This window comes from Ricinus communis, chromosome 5 (genome assembly GCF_019578655.1).
Source record: "Ricinus communis isolate WT05 ecotype wild-type chromosome 5, ASM1957865v1, whole genome shotgun sequence".
Taxonomy (NCBI): Eukaryota; Viridiplantae; Streptophyta; class Magnoliopsida; order Malpighiales; family Euphorbiaceae; genus Ricinus; species Ricinus communis.
Window position 1 is genome coordinate 21,240,031 of NC_063260.1, and position 19,547 is coordinate 21,259,577.

The window sequence follows — 19,547 nt, forward strand, 5'->3', positions numbered from 1 at the left end:
AATGCCTTTCTTTGGTTTTCCATGACCTACTTCCCGATCAGATGTTTTCGGTGTTTTGAATTCTTGGTGGGGAAGTCCTGATAACTTAAAAGGCACAATTAGAACAGTGTTAGATTAAAGATTATTAAGTTTATTCCGTCTATTCATAGACTAAGCTGAAGTTCATTTTCTGCTTAACTATCTTGTTGATTGTTTTACGAACTTTTCATGGGCATCAAACTGTCAAGAAAAATAATATAAGCATGCCAGCAATTTTTAACTTGGCGATTCCCCGGTTTTTTATTTTGCAACTTAGTTATTCTGAATTGAGAAATATAAACACATAAAGTTCATTTTACAAGAAAAACTTGCAACTCTTATCCTTTGTTCTTCTTATGGTATGCAGTCGATTTGGATGATCCAGTTAATGACAATAAGAAGTACAAACTGGTCAACTTTTTTCATTCCTAGCTACATCTATGGAAATGGTTGAAATTTTCTTTCATTTTTCATTTTTAGTTGCCTACATTATCAGACCATGGAAAACTAGCACCGGAAGAAGCTGAAAAGAGTCGGACATAGGGTAAGAGGCTTTTTCCATGGTTGTTAGGCAAGGAAAGGCAACAGTTAAGTAACATAATAAGTTACTGATCGGTGGTTAATTATAAATGTTAAATGCACAGAACAAAACTATACACAAGGTCTTCTCAGGCATTTGACAAGAGGCAATAAAACCCAAGATGCTGGTTGAAATATGAACTCAATCTATAGTTAATTATTGATTAACCTACGCCAGAAGTCATTGCAACAACCGCTGTGCTACCAATAATCTCCACATGAACAAATACCATTAGTGAAGTGGTGGAAGCGACTAGAATCTCTGACAACAATCTCCCGATCTGTAATGTTTGTTATAAGCTTAATTACAGAGTGGCAATCTCCACATACTCTGAGATTCTTCATCACCGTTATTGTACTTCCCTCCACAGTACTAACCAGAGCAAATCCAATCGCGAGCCTTTCACTATGATAAGATAACATCTCTTCCTTTTGCTCATCCTCAACATCATGCAGAGCTAGTCTCCGATCAGGAACATAACCAAATTCCTTCAATTTTCCTCCCAACCAGTCCAACTTCTCATATATTTTCTCACTAAGCACATGAGACCTATCTCCAGAAAGAAATTCATGTTTCCTTCCTTTTAGAACTACCCAACTACACCCGGCTTGTTTTACTATTCCCCCTTGCTTCATCTTCACTCTTATTCTGGAAACGTCACTCCATCTACCTGCAGAAGCATATAGATTAGACAACAGAACATAGGCGGCACTACATTGTGGTTCTAGATTAAAGATATTTCCTGCAGCTCTTTCAGCAACCTCTAAACTAGAATGCATCCTACAAGCACCGAGGAGTGCTAACCATATCATAGAATTCGCTTCCATAGGCATATTTTCTATTAACTCCTCTGCTTCTTCCAACTTCCCACATCTACCTAAGATATCCACCATACAAGCATAATGTTGAAGCTTCAGCTTAATGGGTTTGTACCTATGAATATACTGGAAAAATCGTCTTCCCTTCTGTAACATCCCAGAATGGCTGCAAGCAGAAAGCAAACCAGTCAATGTGATCTCATCTGGGTCTACACATGCACGTATCATTTGGTTAAAAAAAATCAGAGCCCAGATGCCATGTCCATGCTGTGAGCTTCCAACAATAATTGAGTTCCATGAGACATCATTCTTCTCTTTAATCTTTTTAAATACAGCTACAGCATCATTTACGTTACCACATTCATTATACATGACTACGAGAGAATTACCAACAAAGACATCAGTTTCCAAACCTAGTTTAGCGGTTACTGTGTGAATCTCCTTACCCCTGTCAAGGGCCTCTAATCCACGACATGAATTAAAAGCACTAATGAATGTAGATTGATTCGGAAAAACACCCATCTTTATCATATCACTGAAAACCCTCAATGCATCTTCATGCTTACTGTTTAATTCACATCCTGTCAAAAGTGCTGTCCATATAACCACATTTTTAGACAATGTCTCATTGAAAACCTGGTGAGCATTCTTGACTTGTTTGCAGTTTGAATAAAATGTTATCAATGAGGCTGATATAAATTCATCACTTTTATATCCTAACTTACTAACACGACCATGAACTTGCACACCCATATTGAAGTCCATTGCATTTGCACAAGCCGTCAACACACAAGCATATGTGGTTGAAGTAGGCTTAACACCTGAATCCATCATCTTCCCAAAAAGAATCAAAGCCTCTTCACTTTTCCCATTCTGGTCAAGCCCACCAATCATTGAAGTCCAGGAAATAACATTTCTACAAGGCATCTTTTCAAACAAGTTCAAACCATCTGCAACTCTCCTATTCCCACAATACCCAAAAATCATCGCATTCCACGCAGCGACATCCCTTACTGGCATATCCCAAAAAAATCTTTCAGCAATCTCAACTCTCCCAAACTTCAAATACCCATTAACCATCGTAGTCCAAGAAACAACATTTCTTTCAGGCATTTCATCAAATAATCTTCTAGCCATACCCAAATCTCCACAATCTAAGCAGCCTTTTATCATCGAATTCCAAGAAATTATATCTCGAACAGTCATTCTATCAAACAACATTAATGCATCATTTAATCTACCACTTCTTGCATAACCATTAATCATTAAAGTGCATAGATACGCTTCTGGAGATGAGATTTTAGCAAAGAGAAAACGGGCTTGGTCTAACTTTTGGTTCTTTAGGAGATCAGATAGCAAGTCTCTGTAAGAGGGAGCAATTGTACAGGTACAATAACTAACACCCACCAAGGATTTAGAGAACCTTGTGAAAAGAATGGGAACCACATGGTTCCAAATTGAAAAGTGGAAAATCTTGGGTTGAGATTTGAAAATCCGAAACATGGCGCGAGAGTGGGGCACGGTCTTACAGTTACAGTAACGTTCAATAACCAACCAAGCATGTGTTGGATTTCGGTTTGAGAGGATTAAAACGCACAGCTTCGGCCTGAATGATGATTAGAACAGGATCAAACCATTTAGAAAACTATGATAAATTAAAACCATAAACTGATTCAAAAATCGTATATAAACAAATAAATTTATGATTCATCCTCTAAACGAACCATAAAATCAGCAATATCAGACTCTTGTTCAGGTTTATCCATTCCCCACAATATTAAAGAATCTTCGCATTCCCATGCTGGAACATTTCTCATCTCCGACTAGGTTCCAACAGAAATAACGTTCCGCTCAGATAGTTCTTGTATAAGTTGATAAACATTTTATATTCAAATAAAAAAAAATCAATTAAATGCTTAGACAGATGGAAAATGGGGATTTATGTACTCAACTCTGTTTTATATTTTGAAGAGAGATCGTTTCTACTTCTCAGATTGGAACCCACAAGTTATTATTAGCAAAAACTTGATGATTCTTTCTGTGTGGTACATAAATTTTATTGGAATAAAATCTTTACTTTCTAAACATATTTAATATATCAGATATTTACACTTTAATAATAATTATAAATAGTAAAAATATAAAATTAGAAATTAATTTGAGAAGTGTAAGAATGGAAATATAGTCTGGATTTGAAGTCTCTTCATTTGGTATCCATCAATATTCGTAGTAATGTGCAGCAAGTAACTCATTTTCATTGTGAGTAAACATCAAAGTTTTAGTTAAATTCTTGAATTGCTTTCTATACATCAAATTTGAGTGTGTTATCTTTGATTTGCTTTTCTTATAAAGAATGGAAGAAAAAGAAAAAGAAGAAAGAAGAAAGAATGGAAGGGGTCCACGTAAGTTGACACCTCATCAATATCATTCCAACTGGCAAAGAATATGACTTTTCCTCCCAAGAACAACTAAAATGAAAAAAAAAAAAATAATAAAGAAAAGAGAGTACCTAAGCAATGCAAAACGTTGTGGATAATTAAATAAAAAGATGTGAACCGAGTAAGAATCTTGGGTTCTTGAGCCTTGCCTTGAGCATGAAGCATGAGCTTTACAACCCCACAGAACAATTTTGCGCCAACACAATTAACAAGTAAAGCACCTAAAGTCCTTGTTGCCATGCCATTTATAAACCCTTATCCCTGCCACAATACACAAGCACCTGAAATAGCCTTTTCTTTTTTCCTGCATTACACTTTTGGAGTCCTGGAAAAAAACCTCTGACTCTTTCCTATTCCCACAGCTTTTGTTTCATAATCTATAACACCTACCACCAAGACACGAATGGCCAATTCCCAGATGAAACCTGTTGCCTCTCTACTTTTGGTCTTGAATTTCTGCATGTACGCAATAGTTTTGGGCATTGGCAGTTGGGCTATGAATAGAGCTATTGATCATGGCTTCGTCATTGGTAATTAGCTCCATTCTTTCAAGCCTCACACTCTCTTTAATTTGATGGTATTATAAAGCAATTCTTGTATATTCCGAGGAGATTTTTTCCATAATTTGAATCCGTCGAGGCACACCAGATTGCATCAAGACCTGTGAAAATTGTCAAAACTTTGAATATGTATTTGTTCGTAAGTATCTTAATGTTGCACGTATTAATTTGCAGGACCCGGGTTTGACCTTCCGGCGCATTTCTCACCCATATACTTCCCAATGGGGAATGCTGCTACTGGATTCTTTGTGACATTTGCTTTGATCGCTGGAGTTGTTGGTGCTGCATCAGCATTAGCTGGTCTTAATCACATTCGTTCCTGGAATGCCGATAGTTTGCCAGCTGCAGCATCAGTTGCCACTATTGCTTGGTCTCTCACTCTTCTTGCAATGGGGTAAGCAATTTCTGAAGATAGAAAACTCAAATATTATTTAACATAATCTAGAGTCAAAAAGATATGAAGCCAAGGTTTAATCTTCCTTACACTAACTAGTATCCTCATCTGTGTAGCTTTGGCTGCAAAGAGATTGAACTGCACAACAGGAATGCCCGTCTGGTAGGAACACATGCAATTTTTTCAAGTTACATACGTGCATGATCAGAAAAATGAACTTCATTTTTTTTTTTCCCCTTTCTGCAGAGAACCATGGAAGCATTCCTCATCATCCTTGCAGCTACACAACTTCTATACATAGCAGCCATTCATACTGCTGCAACCATCAGGAGATCTACTTGAAACTCTAGCACATGATAATACGTGTGGTGTGTCTCCAAATTTTTTCATTTTTAAGTTAATTTGTTTTTTCCATTTCGGAAACAGAAGATGTATTATGGCGTGATTTGTTTGATTTCACTGGATTTGTATTAATCATTCAATAAAAAAAAAAAATGGTGTGCCAGAACATAATTCCAATGTGTGTATTAAACATCCAAACTCCAACTTCCCTGGAATTCTCTTTCAGGCTTTACATACAAGGTTAAAGACATTTTTAAGGACAGTCATCTTCAAGCAAACCATTGGAAGAAGATACCATCTATCCATACACACAAATCGAAAAGATACACCTTTCATGTGTTGAAATTCAACACCAGTTATTAGGCTGAAGCAAAAGAATTATACAATCAGAGGTTAACATCTCTGCATCAACCAGGAGTACTATCCCAAAATTAGATATACATTCCAATGGCGATTAACATATCAATCCACCGTGGGTTGGTTGAGACGTGAAAGCCCCTGGTGGCCATCCAGTTGAGTTGGATACCTTATGGTATCCACTGGTTATAAACTTAAAAAAGAAAAGAAAACATAGAAACATTTATTCATGCCTTGACAGACTGCAAAGTTGATATTATAACAGAAAGATGGAAAAAGCACAATCATCATCCACCTATCACAAATTCAAACAATGAAGCCAAGATCATTCAGTAATTAGGAAAAGAAAAAAATTGATCTCCAACTAGAACTTTTAAGTCTATGCCTTCATCTGAACTAATGCAAAATGAAATACATACAACGCAGTCTATTAACAGACAGAAAATTAAACAGAAGAAAATGCAGCGGAAGCATGATAAACTGAGCTGCCTACCAATGTGGACACTCACTATTTGCATAACTGTATATAATTGTTTGTCTATCTAGGTTTTTTGTCCTTTATTCTTTGGGAAAATTTTCTGACAAGATTCTACGCGCAGCTATTACAAACTTCTCTAAACCAAACCCTTCACAAGTTCTGGAAAGCTTCTCAGTCCACTGGAGCACCGTCATGCTCTGTTTCTGCATGAAAAGGAAATTGATAAGAGATGTTATATATAATTCAATTTGAATAGTTTATTTCAGCCTTTGAAAAAACTGATTTCCATTTTAGTATTTGGATGAAAGGAAGTTGAGGAAAATGAACTCACAGGATATAATCCATCAACCAATTATTGTGAAAGAACACTACATCCCAAGAGAATTAAAAATCTAAAGCTTAGAGTTTAATATGCCCAAAGCTTTATGCAAATAATGAAAACTCAAATAATTATTAGCATTAACTCATAGGATCTAAATAATTTTAAGAAAATTAAGCAATTGTTTCTATAAATCCCAGGAAAATAAATTCTGAAGATGGTCAGCAGTAAAGAGTCTAAAAAACTTTCATGGCATGAGCACCTCCCCATCAATTTTTAGGGCAAATTAGCAATTTGCATGGACCAAGCATGTATCAGGAATACAAAGTGACAGATTATTCTTGATATCATTTTTCTTTTTATGAAGACTGATCAGGCAGCCTATCCAACACATTCATGATACAACAAGGGTTGATTTGAAGGAAGTGCAACGAATGATAGCCACTGGTAGCAACAAAGAAGAACAGCCGCATAAAAGCATGGCTACCATAACATGTTCTGTATTATGTATATCTAAACAATTACGACACTAGGTAAGAAATGACAAGAAAAATCATGAACCTTTAACAGGATATAAAGTAGTTAATAAAACATAAAACATCTGCAAAATTCATAATGGAAAAAAATGTTTGTCGACATCCACTATTGAAATTATCACATCCTTAAAGGCTGATCTTTGATGCAAATGATATAACTTTACAGAATAATTCTAACCTGAAATTATCTGTTGGAGCCTATAAAAACATCAAATAAACCGCAGCAACTCATCCAAGAGGTTCTCTGTGTTACTCGTTGAGCTGGAGGTACAAGAGGCTGCATTCCAGTGCAGTAAGGCAAAGCATTCACTTGTCAATTTAAATGATATAACTTAAAGAAATTGGAAAATAACGATAAATTAAGCTCATACAGCAAGAGATAGACTAGGAGCTATACCTGATTTTCAGCATATTCAGAAGTCTCATAATCTCTGACTTTAATTGCATCATTACAAGCTTCAGAAACATGAGCACCAAATGATGTCAGTGATTTACCCACATTTCCAATTACAGCACCACCCAAAGTCTCAGAATCTTTGGTTCTTTCTGCACAAATAGTAGTTTCAGTATGAGCATCTGATATCTTACCCTCATTTCCATTTACATCAGAAATAATCAGAGTCGTTGAAGCCCCAACATTCTCATCCACTATGGGAAAAGCTTTATTCTCATTCTTCTCTGGTACCAAACCAGCAATGACATCATTGGATTTAGGCAGCAATTTGTCCTCACTTTCCTTCAACCCTGGTTCAATCACATCCAGAATCTCTGGGTTCTCAACTTCAGCACCTTCCATCGTGTGTTTTGCCACCTCCGACATGAGCACCTGCGGTGCAGCCAAATCATTAGTAGGATCAGTTTCCACAGTGGAATTTCCATTAGCTTCCTCAAGTGATTGTTCAATATTAGAGTCTCGCGTCACCTCTTCAGGAAATACCTTCTCCACATTATTGCATGAAGCTGCATCTAAAGCTGAATTACAGTCTTCTTCCTTCCATTTCTTCTCAAAAGTGCGAGACTCATCATCAGAACTACTACTGCTAGAGCTCTTGTCATCTCCATCATGTGATTCCTTTGCAGACTCGACATGCTCCACACCAACATCTTTGCTCTCAATATCCAGCTCGGAGTTCAGTTCCCTCTCAATTTTAACAACACTGTCATCCTCTACTCCAACATTTTGGCTTCCTTGAGCATCACTAGTTACTCCCTCAACAGGCTTGTAGTCTGAGACAAATGTTGAGTGGTCTCTCTTCTCAGACTCTTCATTATCCTCGTTAAATGGATGCTCCTGGTTATGGTGGTCCTGTGATGCAGGGGAACCAACCTCACCGCCATCGCTATCTCTCTCATCCTGGCTTTTAGGATCATTATTTCCTAATACCATTTGATCAACACGCAAAAATGTCACTCAAATAATTGTCAAAATAAAATAGAATTAATAGAAGTATAGAAAAGAAATTAAGAAACACCCAGCACATGTATCCACAACAACATACAAACAAAATAACCAAGAATTCCCGAAAACGCCAAAACCCTCAAGAGTGCTAATCAAAACTAAGCTATAAAAGGAGAATCAGATAAAAAATGCCAATCCCATTGAAGAATCGAAGTAAAAAAAAAAAAAAAAAAAAAAGCACATAAAAGGAAAAGCAACAAACAACAATCCAACTGATAAAAAGCATAAACAAAATAATATACGGGAAAAATTACCCATTTGATAAATTATCAAAACAAAACCCAACTGCAAGAATCTCAATTGAACATTCACAGAGAGAACAATACTCACTAACAAATAAATACTCCTTACCTCAGATTCACCCCAAAAGAAAAGTGGGGACAGACATTAAAGAGATGAATGAAAGAAGTGTAAAAGTGACAGATTGGCAAGCAATAGATTGCTGTGATGGGTTGTTATTGTACCCAAAAAGCAAAGGGAGGAAAAGAAAAACCTTTAAACAAAAACTTACTATTGATGGTTGAAGAAGAGTTGGTGTTAGTGTTGTTGTTGGTCTGTTGTTCTTTCTTTTTCTTGGCTGCTTTTCTTCTCTTTGCACCTGATGGCATGATTGATTGATCTCTCCTCTCTCTTTCTTGTGGGTCTTCAAGGGAAAAAAAATAAAAATTAGAGACCCAGATCCTGTTTCTTAAAAATACTACAAGTACAGGTAGGAGAAGAGAGGAGGTGGAGCAGCCAGTTAAATGGCGTTTAGATTCTCTTTCTTCTTTCTATTCCTCTCTATGGCTACTGGATTTATTCTTGTTCGCTATGTGTGTGTGCTTTGTTTGTGTAATTCAGCTTTGTTTTTTAGTGCGTATAAAAAGAGATATAATGATAATATGTGTGGAAACAAGGGTTTATTTATTTCAATTTTTATGGCAAGTGTCATTTTGTGAGTGAGTGTTGTCTGCGGCCATTGCGGGTATTTTGTTTAAATTTCAAAAAAATTGAGTATTAAAGATTTAATTTAATTGCCTTCTTTTTTTAAAAAAAAAAAAAAAAAGTTTGGGTATTCTCATGAGAAAGATAGGCGGATAGGGTGGGGTATTATATTTTGCATCTATTGAGTTGGAAATTTGGCTTTCAATTTTTGATAGGGAAGGTGGGGCGGGTGGTCTAGAATTTGCCAAGTTAAATCAGCTATATATATTACTGAATTTTGAATATCAAAAATCAAGGTTTCAAATTTTTACATTAACTCTTTATGTATATATTTTTCTTTTATGAATTTATATCAAATTTTGATAGTTGGAAAATGGACCCACATGAACATGATTTCAACTTTGTAATATCAGATTTTTAGCTTTTATAAAAATATATAATTTTAAAAAATTAAAGGGTATGATGACTTTTAATTATCTCATACACAAATTAATGAATTTTATTTATTTTTTAAATATTTTATATGATACAAAGTGAAGTCAAACCACCTATAAAATTTAATAAATTAAAATTTTTAAATCGTCTAAAACTCACATTTTTTAATTATATGATCTAAACCGTCTATGAATGAATTAGTTAATAATTCATTTGAAATAGATAATTTTAAATTAATTTATATTTTTAATTAAATCTAGGAGCAAAAAGTGTTTTGTTTTGAATCGTTTTAATGTTGGTGTGAATAATTTACTTTTAATGCTATCATAAATATAAAACACAATCATAAATAAATTAGTATATATACAAAATTACTAATTTATTTGAATATAAAACTAAACAAAAACCAATTTATATTGTGAAAAAAAAAAAGCAATTTATTCTTAATCTTCATGTATATAAATAAGTCAGATTTTCATTAAAACAAGTTCTTTTTTTTTTTTTCTAATTTTGTTTGTTCGTTGTGATTGGATTTATGAACTCTCTATATATCTTAATAAAATGATTTCTGTAGGTTAGTTGAGATGTGTTTATAAAATTCTTTGAATTAATAAAAATATATATGACGGGGCAAGGTGTCACGTGCTTTTTCCACGTGCCTTGATCATCTTGTTCTAAATTAAGTGATAATAAAAGGTGGTTTTGGATTGGGATCTGAATTTGAATCATCGAGAGCAATGTTTGATTTCTGAAAGGTAAAATGGGTTTTACTAAGGATAACATTAGGGTTCATTGGTGTCCGTAAGGTAGATTGTTTTTGTACTTTTATTTAACGTTGTTGTATTATTACATGTGGATTATTAAAACCAAGGATATTATTATCTTGTAAATTAAATTCTTAATCAATAATTATATGATAATTATAATAAAAAATAAATACCTAAAAATCTTAAAATCTATTTAAATAAAAAAGTATAATTGCGATTTATATTTTACTTTTATTTTCTTTTAGTTTTAAATTATAAATTTTATGGTGTTTCATTTATTTGTTACTGATCCTTTGAAAAGCTACAGAAAGTAGGCAATGGAAGATTAATGTCGGCAACTTGTGTGTGAAACGTTGAAACCAAAGTGAATATGGTCAAATAGAACATCAATTGATTAGTACATCTTACTCCCGGTTCATATCATCATAACCCATTTTGATATTTACAGTTTAGAAAGCCACTCTTATGCAATGTATGCTTCTAAGGACTAATTTGACAAAAATCTCTAAATCATCATCTAAACATTTGTTTCCTCACTACATAGCAATGTTTTTGACTGTATGTCAGACCGGTCTAATAAAAATAATAATTATAATAAATTATTAAATTTTAATAATAGTTAATAAACTTCAAATACTAAAGATCTAAGTAATTAAATAACAAATTTAAGTAGCATCATAATATTTTTCTTGGTTATTAAGCCTATGAGTAAAATAATATAAATCAAAATATATAATTTATAAGAAAATATACATACAATTTTTTTAAAAAAATTATTACCAGTTGAATCGGTTTTTTCTAATTTAGCCAATTCAAGTAGATTCAGCCATGTTTAATTATAATTTTAATTATTATAGATAAAATTAATCTATATTCTGATTAAACTAACCAGTTCGATCTGGTTTTAAAAATAATGATATATATTATAGTGCATTTTCTTTCTCATTAGCTTTCCTTATAATTGAGATGCAAAAGACCAAAATGAATTGGGAATGTTTCCACCAACAATTAGATTAGAAAAAGCTTTGGTAAAAAAAAAAATGTTACTCTTGGGTTTATCCCAAAAGTGTATCATTGATGTGTATGTATTTTAAAATAGCAAGGATTTGTATTTTTTTGTCATTTTCTTTTCATGATTAAAATCTTTCCTTTTCTTTTTTTGGTAATACATTGTTCCAAAGCTTACTCAATTTTCCAACAAGTTTAATTAAATTTGAATTTCTTAAATTTAGATTCGAATCTAGACCAATCTTATATTTAAGCATAAAACTTTAATTTGTAATTAAGAATATACAATTTCATTATAAGCATAAAAGCTTATTCGATGGGCTTTAAAAAAATAATGCTCTCAAATTTGTTTCAAAACTAATAAAATATTTTCATATTTAGACTTAAATATTTTTAAAATATTTTTTATTTTATGGTTTATATATTTTTTATACTTTTTATATAACTTTTATTATAAAGTTTATAAAATTAAAATTAAACTAGTTATTTACTTGCACATTTCACAACTGTTATTATTATTTTAATTATAGATAACAATATAAAATGAATGTATAAAAAAATTAACAAAATTTATAATAATTTATATTTATCATATTTTGAAAAATATTTATAATATAAATTATTCTAAAACGTCTCTTTAATATAATTTTTTTTTAATATTTTAAGATCTTATTAATGCAAGAATTATATGAATTAATTTAAATAATATTATTGTTTAAGCTCATCATATAAAATGGATATTATAAATCTAATTAACGTATTTTTATTAGGATTACAAATCACTCTATATTTAAAAAAATTAATTTATTAATTAATAAAAAATAAAAAATATAAAACATTATTTTTAAGATTCAATTCATGTTTAACTAGGAAAATAATTTTTCAATTGATATATTAATTATATAAAAGTATAAAAATTATACATCAAAATAATATTTATGCATCAGAAATAAATACACACACACACACACACACATATATATATATATATATATATATATATATATATATATATAATTCTTGACATCTTAATTAATTAATTATACATAGTTAATATTTTCTCAAAAATGTTATGTATCATTAATATTACTATATAGTTTATTTTCAATTTCTCAAAATTAAAAAATTATTTTATAAATAAAAAATAAAAATAATTAAAATACTATTAGTGATTAATAATAATAAAAATTATACATCAATAATATTCAAAATAAATACGTATAGTAAAAGATCTTTATGTATAAAAAATAAATATATAATATTAAAATAATTTTATACCTCAAAATTTATACATTGATAATCGTATTAAGTTGTATGAATTTGGGCCGACCTATGAAATTAGCCCAATCATAAGAAACCTTGTTATGGTCCAGAAGGCAGAGCAAGTCTTTCTAAAAAGAAAATAAAAATAAAAGCAAATTAAAGATTAAATGAAAAGAAAAAAAAAACAGCTGTTTCTAACGACAAAGTCCAATGACGGATACAGAGAAGAGAAGCAGGAAAGCAGCTTGAGCTATGAAAGGAGTAACCCTTCTATCTTTGCCCATTTCAGATCTAACTCTTCTCTGATCCAAATCCAAATCCAGAGCAAAATACCAGAGCCTCTCTGACCATACTGTAATATCTATAAGGGGATTGTTTATTTCACTGTAAAATTAACGATCAAAGAAAATGGATGCATTAAGGAAACAAGCCTTCAAGCTAAGAGAACAAGTTGCCAAGCAACAACAAGTAAATTCTTTGGCTTTTACCCTTTTTCTTTACTTCACTTCCTTGATGCCTTTGCTTCTGCTCGTTTGACTTTTCCTCTAAGTTCTGTTTGTTTCCTGAGAAATTTTTTGGGAATGCTTTAATTCTTGCTGTTTTGGTATTTATTCTTTTGGTAACTAAAGAGAGAAGTAATTGGATTGAGCTGAAGTATGTTGACTGGAATCAGAGTCCTAGCTTTTAGAGAAAATGAGCTGAAAGTAAAAGAGAAAGAGAGGGTAGTTAATTGTTATTCTGTAAGCTATGTAGCGATTATGATGGTTTTAGATTGAATCAAGATGTTAAAAGTGAGATAATCTTCTTTAGAACTGCCGGTATGTGTAACTTACTCTACATAGTAATAGATTCATTAGAAGCTTAAATATATTAAGTTCTAATGATTAAGAATGTTGTGAGAGTATCCAGCGAATTACTGAAGATCATATGGTGCAACTCTTTTTTTGGTCAAGCTGACATTGTAATGTAATTTACTATTAAATTTATTTGATTTATAGAATTTTGGGTTTCAGGCTGTTATAAAACAGTTCAGTGGGACTGGTTATGAAAGCTCAGATGTAATGGTTATTGATGAGGTCGAGATGCAGAGACATCAACAATTGGAGAAACTCTATAGGTCAACTCGTGCTGGGAAGGTGAGGATTTTTTTTTCCACTTCAAGATTAAAGATTGATGCTAGAGTTATCTTCTCTTGTTGTCTTTCACTATAAACAGCATCTATTACTGTGTCAATATGAAATCTAACATGCTAAAATTAGACACATTAATGTCTAGCTCTCCATTTAGTGAAAGGAGTTTCAGACTTCAGTGTCATAATAAGCATTACTTTTGGGGATATTGAGATCACTTCTTTGAGTCTTCCGCTATTACTCGTGTCGAGGCCTGATTTGCAGGAAAGCTCAGATTGACATATAGCACACAAGGAAATATAATGTGTATTAGCATTCTAATTTTTGTGGTTCAAGGAAGTACTTTTCATCTCTTTGTAAAATTCAAAGTACCATTGCTTGGTCGTCCTATTACAGACTTTTGTAATTGCAAAACTGATTTCATTTACCCACTTGGCGAAGGTATTTTCTTACTTTGTTTGCAATACGATATGCGAGGATTGAGGTGGAAGATATGACACTTAATATGTAGGTTGCGTCACATTGCTGTTTTTGATTGCATTAGTTTCAAGAAAAAACAGGATATCAAGAGAATGAGACATTTTTTTTTCTTTTTTTTTTTTACCATTAAAAGAATGATTAAATATTTTGCAGAATGTAACTTTTCCTGTTGCCCTTAGTTCACTTACCCCAATAAATTCCTCTCTTGGTTATATAGGATCATGAATATGCTTCTATTATTTCCCTTTCTTGCAAATTTCTTATGCTTTACTGCTTTTTAATTGGCTATAATACTCTTTGTTCCAGGATTTTCAGAAAGATATTGTTAAAGCAGCAGAAACATTTACAGCTATTGGGTACAAACATATTGAAGCAGGTGGAAATCAGTTAATATGCTATCTGAACTTAGTCAATTATCATAAGGGAACATAAAATAGGACAGAATGAGTTTGATGTGAGCTTCATTTGTATTTATATTCCTAGTTCTATATTATTGCCAAATTGTAGTTATTTGACCTAAGTATTCATTCTTATCAAAATATACAAGTTTTGTGACAGGAACCAAATTGTCTGAGGATTGCTGCAGATATGGAACTGAGAATGCCAACGATAACATACTGTCTAAGGGTGCAGGTATATATGGCGAGGCCCGTAAACATGTAGAGAAGGAGCAAGAAGACTTGATTCGATTGTTATCTTCACAGGTTGACTTCTTAACATTCCACGTCATAGAATAGTTTTTTGTGTTGTTTAAGGGACAACATGGTAGTTGAATTAAATATCGTTTTTCCAATCATCTGTGAACACATTTATTCAACTCATCTCAACTAATTCTCAGTATCAAACTGATTTTGGCGTAGTGCTGTTGGTTGCTTTTATTTTTCAGCTTTCACCAGCTTGGCCTGGTGTCAATTTGGGTCTATCTCTCCTATTCTCTCTCCCACTCACTTTCCCATACTAGTGTCACTTTCTATACAAGAGCATCTACAGGTCTATATTGCACATGCTCAAACCATCTCTGAACCTCCTCAACAACCATCTCTGAACCTCCTCAACCTTCCAAATGGGAAGCTGACTTCACTATTGAATTCTTGGTTGATTAGGGTCCCTGTGAAGGAGTGAACCAATGCTGAGGGGTGATTTCATTGAATAGTGTTTATTGATTTAACAGTTTCAGGGGACAGTCGATTAAATTTAAGGACTATAAGATGTTAATTAATAGATGGCAAAATAACCAAAATATGAAGAAATGAGAAGTTTAATTGAGAATATCCCCATGATGAGATATATATACTTGTGAGCATCACCACTTCTCTTGTAGTGATAGCTATTTGCTTCACATTTTATTTTGGCAAATGTATCTCCACTTCTGCATTCATTTTTTGATCGGTAGTTGGTACATTTTCTTACCACTGGTTTTACAATCACCATATCAACCTTTAACACCTTACACTCTTTTTTCTATACCTTCTTGATGCCGTGGTTAATTTTAGACGCTTCTCATCCTATCAATTTCTTTTTTTGTTTGAATGGTTGTGTATGTACATTCAACCAGTTGTAGGACTTTTTGTAAAGTGACCTTATCATTCTAACAATTGTGCTATGTATTTATAGAGGCGTTGCATCTCTACTCATTCTGATGCATATCTAGACAATCTGAATTATGTTCAAACTAACAACAGCAGGGTTGACTGTTTACTAAAAACAAGGCATTTAATATGAATTATGAGATGTGGATCTCTCAATGTCATCTATATGAAGTGAGGTAGTAATTTCATTGGGTTAAAGTCAGGAGTGTGAGAAATAAAATCATGAGATCCCTTTTGGAAGAGAATGCTGGGGTACTCAGTGTTTTGGAGTGTGTTATGAGTTCACAGGGCTCAAAACTGGGTGTAGAAAACATAGTACTGACCCAATTTGCCTCATCCTCAAACCTAGATAATAACTTTGAAACTCCTTTTTTAAATTTGAATTCTTCTTTTGCTAGAACCTTTTGTTTTCCGTGTGAATACATTTTGTTACATGCATTAATGCTTGTTAAAACTTAACAGAACCTACTGTCATTACAATTACTGGTGAATTCTGATTGATGAGTCATGTGTTTTCTAATTCTTCTCTTCCAGGTTTTAGATCCCCTGCGAACAATGATCAATGGTGCTCCTCTGGAAGATGCTCGCCATCTTGCTCAACGTTACAGTCGGATGAGACAGGAAGCAGAGACACAGGTAATTAGAGAAATGGCATCCCATTTATTAGTAACATACTATTTCGAGTTATACTGATGCTCCTAACTTTTCTTTAGGCCCCTTAGTTTCAGTATTTGCCTGGAAAAATTCATAACTTGTATTGGTTATTGAGAGCAAACAGGCAGCAGAGGTTTCTAGAAGACAAGTGCGAGTAAAAGAAACTCCAATTCCTGAAAATGTTGCAAAGTTGCATGCAGCAGAAGCAAAGATGCAAGAACTGAAAGCAAACATGGCTGTTCTTGGTAAAGAAGCTGCCGCTGCTTTGGCTGCTGTTGAAGCTCAGCAGCAAAGATTGAGTTTCCAGAGGCTTGTTGCTATGGTAAGCATGCTACTAAATGTTTTTGATCTTATCATCTGTTTTGAAGCTTTTTATTTGGACTATGAATTCATTTAAGCTTATGTTTTGAAGGTTGAAGCAGAAAAGAATTACCATTTGAGAATTGCTGCTATTTTCAGTGAGGTTGAAGCTGAGGTTAGTTCGAGACCTCTGTTCTTAGTGAGATACTTTTATCTAAATGGAGAATATATAAGCTTATGCCCTGGCCTGGAATTTGTTAGATGGTCTCCGAGAAACAACGGAAAGAGTCTGCTCCTCCGGTGATTCCATCTCCTGTGATTCCATCAGAAAATGGCTCAGAAAAGATGTACTTCTTGGCTGAAGTAAGTTAGTGATACCCTACTTTCAAATTTGAGAGGTGACATGCCAGAATCTCTTTCACAGCTTCGCTATCAAAATTATATGTAGCTTACAAATGGTTCTAGATCTACCCTGGTCAAATAACATGTAGGAGATGAGGGGTGACATGCTGAATTCAAAGAACATATAGGGGATGAGGGATGACGTGTTGGATTTTTATCTGAAATGCTTTATGGCAAGCTGTTCATCTTGGAAAAGTACCTTTGAGTAGCAAATAATGGTCTTATTGGAACTTTATTGACCATCTTATCTACTTTGCAACTTTCATGGTACAGATGCATACCAGATTGGTCGGATCTTTATCTAATTTCATCTTTTGTAATGGGATGAACGATGGGTGCTACCTTTAGGGGCCCAATATCATTTAGATCTTGGAGTATTATCTTTTGCACTCTTTGGGTAATGAGTGAGATTCTTCAATTCATCTTTAATGCTTTCCTAAAGACTTGCACTTAACTGTATTATAACCTTTTAGACCATATTTTGTGAACCTAGCATTTTTTTCCATTGTCATTGTCAAAATATAAAAATAGGGTCTTCCTTTTGTTGAAGGGAGTTTTATTCATCTAAAGAATAGATCAAGTCAGTTATCCTTGATCTTCTGTAATGGAAGAGCAGGAAGCTAGTTTGCCAGGTGGTACTTTGTTGGTATACTGAAAGTACGTCAGTTGGTACTTCGAAATATGATTAGTTGTCTCTTTGTCTGCAAGAGTCCTAATCTTGAATTATTTGGAGGTCCAATCATTAAGCAATATAAACTCACAGCTTTATGAAATGAAGCACGAAAACAGGAGGCAGAAGCTATTATTTTAAAGTGGGATTTTGTGGATAGTATCAAATGATTCCCCATTATTAACTCCGTACTTTACATTGAACAAGGATTTGGAACTTAATTTAGTCACTGTAATTACCATTCGTCAGCAAACACACTGCATCTTTGTACACTTGATACATGAACCATTCAAGTCAGCTTTACCTCTTGCAGGTGACACATCCTTTCATTGCAGAAACAGAGAAGGAGCTGAGCTTGGCTGTTGGCGACTATGTTGTTGTGCGAAAGGTCTTTTTCTTTCATTTGAGATGTATTACAACTGAATTTAGACAGCATTCTTTTAAACAATATGTAAATCTAGGTTATGCATTGGTAAGTGCTATCTGGTCGTGTTCACAGTTGAAAAACTGGTCAATGAGTTGGTGCTATATGATTTTCAACGAGTTAGGCCTCCCTTTCAATGATTGTCTGGTCTTAGCTCATTCATGAGATATCCATGACATGTCGATACACTTTCACTAGGCTGGATAATTTGTTCTGCAGCCCGGTATCTGGAACCAATGGAAGTATTGCTTGATATTACCGGACAAGCATGAGATCCATTCGAATTTTTATGAAACTGTTTGGTGTAAACTGTGGCAAATGTTCATGTGAAACTTCCAACAGTTTCTTTTTATTTCTTCCTCCAGACCTTACATCCAGTGGTTCTTTTCCTCCCCCTTTCTCTTTTTTTTGCATTGCGTCACCTCTGTTCTCAAATGCTTTCTTCATTTCTATCCCTTTCTGCAAACTCCGTGGTGCTAACAGAAAATATCTCATGAGGAACTAGTAAAATTCTTTGAGATTGTGTCTGGCATCAACAGATGTACACATTTTCATGTTATCTTACTGCATGAATACTTATTTATCACCTATAGATAATAGTTATAAGAGGGATGTGTTCCTTTTGTAAATAATAGAGACCTTCTTGTGCAAAGTAATATAGAATAATACAAAGGATCAAGTGTTTCTGAAACTTCATGTGTAATTCCAGGTCAGCCCAAATGGATGGTCGGAAGGAGAATGTAAAGGCCGAGCAGGCTGGTTCCCTTCTGCATATGTGGAGAAGCGCCAGAGGATTCCCACAAGTGATGCAACTACTCAAGTTTACTAGTCTTACTCTAAAGTGCTCAGCTGCCCGAAAGCTTTGTTCCTTCAAATTTGGAAAGGTTTCACAACTGCACATCACTGTGGAGTTTGAGTGGGGAAAAGAAAACATAAAGAACGAAACATGTTATCAATTTTTCTTTTTAACACTTTCCATTGTATATTATTTTATTGGATCTTGGGAGAAAGTAATATGTGCAAAATGACATTTTTGTTTGTTCGGAATCGGAAAGAATGTGCTCATCAAATGAAGTTTAGATGAATCTTTCGCCCGTATTATGTTAGCTGAGTTTAGATGACTCGCATCCTTATGTTAACATGACAATTATTTTGTTAAATGGGGGGGATTGATTTCGGTTCATGTTAAGATTTCTAAAGGA

At 33.4% G+C, this 19,547-nt stretch overlaps 4 protein-coding genes across 12 annotated transcripts; 2 read left to right on the plus strand and 2 right to left on the minus strand.

Annotated features, from left to right (window-relative positions):
- Positions 1 to 611: 611 nt before the first annotated feature.
- LOC8284031 (pentatricopeptide repeat-containing protein At5g46460, mitochondrial) lies at positions 612 to 3,820 on the minus strand. The gene is made up of 2 exons (XM_048374702.1): positions 3,141 to 3,820; positions 612 to 3,022 (listed from the first exon to the last, which is right to left on the minus strand). The coding sequence occupies exon 2, from the start codon at positions 2,917 to 2,919 to the stop codon at positions 799 to 801; it is 2,121 nt and encodes a 706-aa protein (XP_048230659.1). The 5' UTR covers positions 2,920 to 3,022; positions 3,141 to 3,820; the 3' UTR covers positions 612 to 798.
- Positions 3,821 to 4,248: 428 nt separating this feature from the next.
- On the plus strand, positions 4,249 to 5,321 carry LOC8284032 (membrane protein PM19L). Its single transcript, XM_002519708.4, has 4 exons — positions 4,249 to 4,384; positions 4,589 to 4,808; positions 4,925 to 4,970; positions 5,055 to 5,321. The coding sequence occupies exons 1-4, from the start codon at positions 4,258 to 4,260 to the stop codon at positions 5,148 to 5,150; spliced, it is 489 nt and encodes a 162-aa protein (XP_002519754.1). The 5' UTR covers positions 4,249 to 4,257; the 3' UTR covers positions 5,151 to 5,321.
- Positions 5,322 to 5,860: 539 nt separating this feature from the next.
- Positions 5,861 to 9,156, minus strand: LOC8284033 (origin recognition complex subunit 1). 4 transcript variants are annotated; one of them, XM_015719521.3, is made up of 5 exons: positions 8,811 to 9,156; positions 7,763 to 8,217; positions 7,238 to 7,666; positions 7,019 to 7,117; positions 5,861 to 6,188 (listed from the first exon to the last, which is right to left on the minus strand). In XM_015719521.3, the coding sequence occupies exons 1-4, from the start codon at positions 8,905 to 8,907 to the stop codon at positions 7,025 to 7,027; spliced, it is 1,074 nt and encodes a 357-aa protein (XP_015575007.2). In that variant the 5' UTR covers positions 8,908 to 9,156; the 3' UTR covers positions 5,861 to 6,188; positions 7,019 to 7,024. The 4 variants fall into 4 exon arrangements, with proteins under 4 accessions (XP_015575007.2, XP_015575009.2, XP_015575008.2 ...); XM_015719523.3 differs by having other exon boundaries at positions 7,238 to 7,296; positions 7,429 to 8,217; XM_015719522.3 differs by having other exon boundaries at positions 7,778 to 8,217; positions 8,811 to 9,155.
- Positions 9,157 to 12,830: 3,674 nt separating this feature from the next.
- Positions 12,831 to 19,446, plus strand: LOC8284034 (SH3 domain-containing protein 3). 6 transcript variants are annotated; one of them, XM_048374304.1, is made up of 10 exons: positions 12,831 to 13,164; positions 13,695 to 13,832; positions 14,613 to 14,692; positions 14,854 to 15,010; positions 16,430 to 16,531; positions 16,674 to 16,871; positions 16,962 to 17,024; positions 17,111 to 17,212; positions 18,235 to 18,309; positions 19,055 to 19,446. In XM_048374304.1, the coding sequence occupies exons 1-10, from the start codon at positions 13,105 to 13,107 to the stop codon at positions 19,172 to 19,174; spliced, it is 1,095 nt and encodes a 364-aa protein (XP_048230261.1). In that variant the 5' UTR covers positions 12,831 to 13,104; the 3' UTR covers positions 19,175 to 19,446. The 6 variants fall into 6 exon arrangements, with proteins under 6 accessions (XP_048230261.1, XP_048230263.1, XP_015574994.2 ...); XM_048374306.1 differs by having other exon boundaries at positions 12,837 to 13,164; positions 14,865 to 15,010; XM_015719508.3 differs by having other exon boundaries at positions 12,837 to 13,164; positions 13,710 to 13,832.
- Positions 19,447 to 19,547: the final 101 nt, after the last annotated feature.